This window comes from Mandrillus leucophaeus, unplaced genomic scaffold (assembly GCF_000951045.1).
Source record: "Mandrillus leucophaeus isolate KB7577 unplaced genomic scaffold, Mleu.le_1.0 Scaffold147, whole genome shotgun sequence".
Classification (NCBI taxonomy): domain Eukaryota; kingdom Metazoa; phylum Chordata; class Mammalia; order Primates; family Cercopithecidae; genus Mandrillus; species Mandrillus leucophaeus.
In genome coordinates, this window is record NW_012101443.1 from 582,510 (window position 1) to 589,251 (window position 6,742).

General features: G+C 33.1%; 1 protein-coding gene across 1 annotated transcript in view; it reads left to right on the forward strand.

Moving 5' to 3' along the window:
- Positions 1–6,742, forward strand: part of ZC3H13 (zinc finger CCCH-type containing 13) — an 89,200-nt gene that overhangs the window by 40,835 nt on the left and 41,623 nt on the right. The window contains exons 6-7 of the mRNA XM_011974641.1: positions 1,973–2,112; positions 3,027–3,188. Coding sequence (XP_011830031.1) covers positions 1,973–2,112; positions 3,027–3,188 — 302 coding nt within the window. The remainder of the gene's footprint in view (positions 1–1,972; positions 2,113–3,026; positions 3,189–6,742) is intronic.

Consider the following 6,742-nt stretch of genomic DNA (forward strand, 5'->3'; position numbering starts at 1 on the left):
TTTTTATTATATGCATAAAATAAGCACCTTCAGAATAAAGACCTGAGAGCTTTTCTTCTGAGCAAACTATATTAGTTATGTTTACTACATTGACTAGACTTTTTTTTTTTTTTTTGAGACGGAGTCTTGCTCTGTCGTCAGGCTGGAGTGCAGTGGCGTGATGTCAGCTCACTGCAACCTCCACCTCCGGGTTCAAGCGATTCTCCTGCCTCTGACTCCTGAGAAGCTGGGACTACAGGCGCACACCAACATGCCCAGCTAATTTTTGTATTTCTAGTAGAGACAGGGTTTCACCATGTTGGCCAGGATGGTCTCGATCTCTTAACCTGACGATCTGCCTTCCTCGGCCTCCCAAAGTGCTGAGATTATAGGCGTGAGCCACTGCGCCTGACTGACTTAGACATATATTTTAACTGCTCAGGCCTCTCCCCCTTGGTTGGATAGTTGAAGATTGAGAACTGAAAGCTGGTTTTTATGTGTCCTGTATTGGTGATATTTCTAGTTGCGAATTATTAGATTGGCAGTGCATTATTGATAACACAGTACCTTCAGAAACACTGTTAATCATTCTTCTCTATTAACTATTCTTTCCTTTGTTTTACCTGGGCGTTTGGTTATGGAATTTTATTGAATTTAAGAACATAATCAAACTAGATCATTGACTCCTATTATTGACTGATGTAAAGTATCTCCATAGAGGACAAAATAATAACTGGAGATAGCTAGTATTCACTTAATTAAATTCAATATCTTCATTTTATCTAGTGAAAACTACTTGCCCTTAATTATTTAGTAATTGCTTTCTGACTGAAAAGCATAATTTAGCCTATTTCATATATTTGCTGAGAAATTGTCATCGTTCTTCAACATAAGATGAGTAATATATCAAGCTTAGTCACAAAGGGAGTGAATATATATGGTTACCCTCTCGGTCCCCAAGCATGAATGATGAATAGTTGTCATTCTAATGCATTTGAGCAATATATAACAGCAATGTTCATTTTCTTGGGTTTTAAGCAGTCAAGTAGGACTTCTTATGTTTGTTGTTTTTTAGTTCTTCATTTTATTTCTTTACCCAAGGTTAAGACATGATCTAAAGTGCTAGAAGTATAGCTTGAGAAGGCACCTCAGTTTGTGATCAGTCAAATCCAACGTGGTCAATGAAATTCCCACCTCTAGGCTCCTGGGCATTTCTGGCAGATGAGGGTGATGGGGCTGGGTGCTAGTGCCAGTAACTTCTACATATTTTAATGAAATAGATCTACACACCACTCTTCCTTTTTGATTTTTTAACCAATCTTCATAGCTTTTTATCAGAAAATATTAAATGGAAATAGAAATATGGCATCAGATCCATTGAGATGGACGGTTGTGATCTAAGGAAATAGTACAAATCACTTGTGAAGAAAATGTTATAAATCCTTAAAAATTAGTTTATGTACACATTAGTACTAATATTACTTTAGTTTTTGATGTTAATCAGTTGTCTCACAAATTTTAAAACTGACAAGCCTATAGAAGCAATGTTGCACATGTAATATAACCTCATTTTGAATGATGTATTTTAGTAGTGTGTCTTTAGGAAAATCAAGGAGATAATGAGTCACATCACATACAGCATGAAATATTGAAGGTTTTGGTATCTTTAAGGCTTAGAAATGCAACTGAGCGCCTTTTGTCTTTTAAAATTCCATCTCCTAACAAAAAAACCCAACTTGCAACCAACCCAAAACTATTTCCAGAAAACCCAGAAACTTTAAAAATATTTGACTTTTCTTAAAGAAATCAACCATGGTGATTTTAATCCTTTATAGAAATGGTATCTATTTCTTTTATCTTTTAGAAGTATGTCATTCTGATGAAAGACTCTGCCATTTAGATTTGCATAAGAAATTAGTTGAAAAAAGTCTGTATGATTTTTGGCATAGATAATTATGCTAGTTTATAACAGTAATGCAATTTTATTTTAAAGATTCTGACAATGGAGATATTAATTATGATTATGTTCATGAATTATCATTGGAAATGAAGCGTCAGAAGATACAGAGGGAATTAATGAAGCTGGAGCAAGAAAACATGGAGAAGAGAGAAGAAATTATCATTAAAAAGGAGGTATGCTATTTATTGCAATAAATATGTTAGTACTTAATAGCAGCATTTGTATTGATCAGATAATGCAGCTTCTTGCTACATCTTAAATTATACTAGCATACTGATATATTGATCAACCCACTGTATATGTACTACTCCATATATATTCATTTAATCTTCACGTTATTCTGTTAGATAAGTATCAAATATTTGTGTTATTGAATAGATGAGCAAAGCTGAGAGTTTGTTGCCTAGAGTCACCAGCTAATGTAACATGGGGTTTGAATCTACATATGTCTGTTTCAGGCCCATGCTATTTCTAGAATACCTTGTTTCTTTTCTGAAAAGTGAAGATACAGTTATTTTAAATATCATTTATGATTTTTCTGAGGAGATTTTGAAATTTTATGATTTTAATTTACTTAATTGAAACTAGTATATGTTAGAACAGTTATATTGCTTAAAATCATGGATTCAGGAGTCAGACTAATATCAACAGATAGTGGCTATTGTAATTTATTATTTTTATTTCAAACTTTTTTTGTGGGGATGAGATCTTTCTCTGTTACCCAGGCTGGAGTGCAGTGGCACTCACTGCAGCCTTGAACTCCTGGGCTCGAGGGATCCGCCCATCTCAGCCTCCCTAATAGCTGTGTCCACAGGCACGTTCCATGCCTGGTTTTTTTTTTTTGTTTTTTTTTTTTGTATAAGAGATAGGGTTTTTTTAATGTTACCCAGGCTGGTCTCAAACTCCTCACCTCAAGCAATCCTTTCACCTCAGCCTCCCGAGAAATTGGGATTACAGGTGTGAACCACTGCACCCAGCAATAATATTTAATTTTAATCTGAAGTTTGATGTGATTCTAAAATACTGTAAGCCTTGTTGTACCATAAGTGGAGGAATTTCTGAATTGACTTACTGAATTTTTTTAAAGGTTTCACCAGAAGTGGTTAGATCAAAATTGTCCCCATCACCTTCTCTAAGAAAGTCTAGCAAATCTCCGAAGCGAAAATCAAGCCCGAAATCGTCTTCAGCTAGCAAGAAAGATAGGAAGACATCTGCAGTATCTTCTCCCCTGTTGGACCAGCAGAGGTCAGTAGGATGATAAATAGTATCAGAAGAAAATAGCTTTTTCTGAAGTGATACTAAAAAGAATTAGTAGGTTATAGAAGGGTAGTTTTAATACATTTTATATTTAATGTAAGCTTTTTTGTTCTAAAAAGAAGTTTGAAATGTTTCAATTAAAAAGACAGTTATAGAGAACAATAAAACAAGTATTTGTGTAACATCCTCATATGCTTCAGAGCTTTTTATTTTTTAAGAAATAAAAATAAAAGATACATTTCCTGTTCCTCTCTTAAATCTGGTGTTTATGATACTTGTGCATGTGTTTATACTTTAATATGTGTTTTGCAATGTATAGTATTGCTTTCATCTATTTAATTGTAATATGGATATATCATAACCTTCTACACATTGCTTTTTCACTTAACATTTTTGTATTTATCTATATTGATACATATAACCTTAGTTCATTCATCTTGGTATTTATATTATAAATTTGCCTACTCTTCTGTTGAACATTTATGTTATTTCCTATTTTTAAACTGCTATAAATTATACACAAAAAATTTTTGTCTCTGTATATGTTATCAAGAGATTGAATTCCTTATAAATTAGAATTACTGTAGAAGCCAGTTGAAGAAGTAAAAATAGAAACGATTATATTCAGGGACTAAGAATAAGGAGAAGATACATTTTCATTTAATGTCACTCTGAACTATTTATATTTTATTTTAATTAAAGTCCATACCCTAGTTTTATCTTATAAAAAAATGAACTAAAAATATCTTCTACCTAATATTTAATCAGTTAACAAGCCCTATTTGAACCTGTAATGAAACTCATATTTATCTCCCTCTTTGTAGTTTCTGGAGACTAACCCTATTTCAGACTCTACTTAACTTTTCGCCTAGATTATTATATCATCCTATTAAGTATATTGAGTTTATTTAGTTTCTGCCCCCCACACACGTAAACATTCTCATTCAGCTGCCTCAACCCATTTATTTTATAGATGCTGTCAGAGAAATCTTAAAAGGACAATTCCAATTAATTTATTATACCTTTGTAAAACTCAGTGGTTTTTCATTCTGTACAGTGAAATTCGGATTCCTTAGAATGACATTTACACTTTGGTCTTTTCTTTCTTGTCAGTAGTTTTTGTCCAGCTTCCTCCTACCTAACCCCTTCTACTCTCAATTCTTCAATCTCTAGCTCAAATTCTAAGTTTTCCCATTTCTCTTTATGGAACATTCTGTTCCCTTAATGTACCTATCAGATTTTGCTTGTACCTCCCTGTTGATATTAATTGCCTGTTGCATTATATTTCAGCTGTGACTTATGTTTTACAACCTTTATTAAATTTAAGCTCCTTGAAGATTGGGATCTTGATTGTTCATAGTTCTGTCTTCTCATAGTGCCTACTTGGCATAGAACTTTGCGTTGTAATAAGGCACTCAGTAAAGTTGAGTTGATCCTCTCCTTTGTTCATGCAACTGAGTAAATACTGCAAAGGGATATTGAAGAAGTTGAATGAACAGAGAATGATAGCATCCACTCCACTTGCTCTTATCCTCTTGGCTAACCATTTATGTAACTTTCCCTCAATTCTATTCATTTCGCTGATAAACTGCAGACTAGAAATACCCTTTTTTCCTTTTTTTATCTGTTCTGTTTATAGAATATTTGAAACTTAATCGTTTCTTAGAAAGTTTTGATAGCTATTTAGACAAAGGGTTAGTTTCATCTTTTACATACAGTCTTTTACTACTTTATTAGTAACTCATCCTATTATAAATATTTGTCATAAATAATCACTCGCACAATTACTGTATTTCTTGTATTCTACTATGTTGTTGACTTTAAGGTGCACCATTAATTTAATAATAAAAGCAAAAGGACCTGGAAAAACAGTGTATTAAAAATACAAAGAAAATACTGAATTGAGTATAGCATTTCTTTTTTTTTTTTTTTTTTTTTTGAGTATACCATTTCTTTAGCTATGCAATTTACATTGCCTAGAGTGTGTCAAGTAATCATCTTTTAATTTTATTGCTGGATCATGCTATCAACTAAGAACATACTAAGCACATGTAAGGATTAGAATTTCAGTTAAAACTCAGTGGAGTATTTCAACCAGTGTCAGCCACCTGAGGTGTGACAATCAGGTAAACAAACTTCTTGGTCTTACTAGATTATCATATTGAATGGAAAGATATAATTACTGACAAATTGAAACTTACACTTTTCCCTGAAAGCTGGCACTTTTCTTTGTTTGACATTTATTTTGAGATATAGTCTGATAGGAAGATTTGTCTTGATATGTGAGATACAGTATAATCTAAAATCATAAATATATTACCTATTCTGTCCATCTGCACTTTTAATCTTAGTTTTTATTAGGTGAATTTTTCTTTATAGCTCTTTGTACAGAGAATATTAAGTATGTCAAAAGCTAATCTAAAACAATAGTTTTGAAGAGAGAAAGGATTAAAAACTGATAAAAGTAGACCGGTGGGCTCTTTGCCACAAGTCGGAAGTAGGCTCTGTGGCACTGGAACAACAATGAGTTGACTTTTTAAATGTTGAAGATCTTGTTGATTTCAGAATACACAAAACCAGTTTTGGCCTCTTCAGTTGGAAAGCACTATAACGTAATTGTGTTTTCTAACCACATATAATTTTGATGGTAATGTGAAGAAATTCTGTACTTTAGTAAATATATTAGAATAATCTGGGTTGTGATTATAGCTAAGTCCCAAAATGTCAGTGATTTAACACAACAGAAGGTTATTTCTCACATAAAGTCAAAATGAGTGTTTCTTATTGACAGGTGGCTGTCCTATACATGGAGATTGAGTAACCCCAGCTCCTTCTGAGCTTGATTCCACTTTCTTGGGTTTTCAAGGAAACCAAAGAGTGGAATGTACAAAGAAACATGGAAACTGAGTAGTACGGTTATTTAGCTCTATAGTTTGCAATTGCCTGGCATATCAGAGTCCTTTGAGATTTGGGCCTGGAAGTGGTGGTATACATCATTTCCACTCACAGTCCTTTGGCCAGATCTTGGCCACTTGGCCATGCTTAATTTCAACAAAGTGTAGATAGTATGGTTTACCACTGTGCTCAGAAGAAAAGTTTGGTAAACACTCTGCTAGTCTGTCACAGGTGATAATGTAAAAATAGTTTGTGTCATGAATTCCTTTGTTGTTTAATCATGAATTTTAAAAGATAATTTTGATACAAATGCCAATTATTGATTCTTTTTCATCTTTAAAGTAGAAAAATATCCAGAAATACAAGATATTTATCACATATCTGTTAGGGTGCATAAGAAGATTGAGTCATCTCATGAATATGCAATGAGATATGTGACTAATATGGTTGTTGGCAGAAGACAAGGATGAAAAATAGATTTAGTCATCATATTTTAGTAATTTCCTACTTGTTTACATGGTTAACTCTATCAGTGATAATAAGACATAGGGATGAGGACTAAGAAAGCTACATTTTCTGAATGCTCACTATGAGTCAGGTGCTTTTAAAATATTGCCAGCAATTTTGAGGTAGATACTATCGTGTATATAT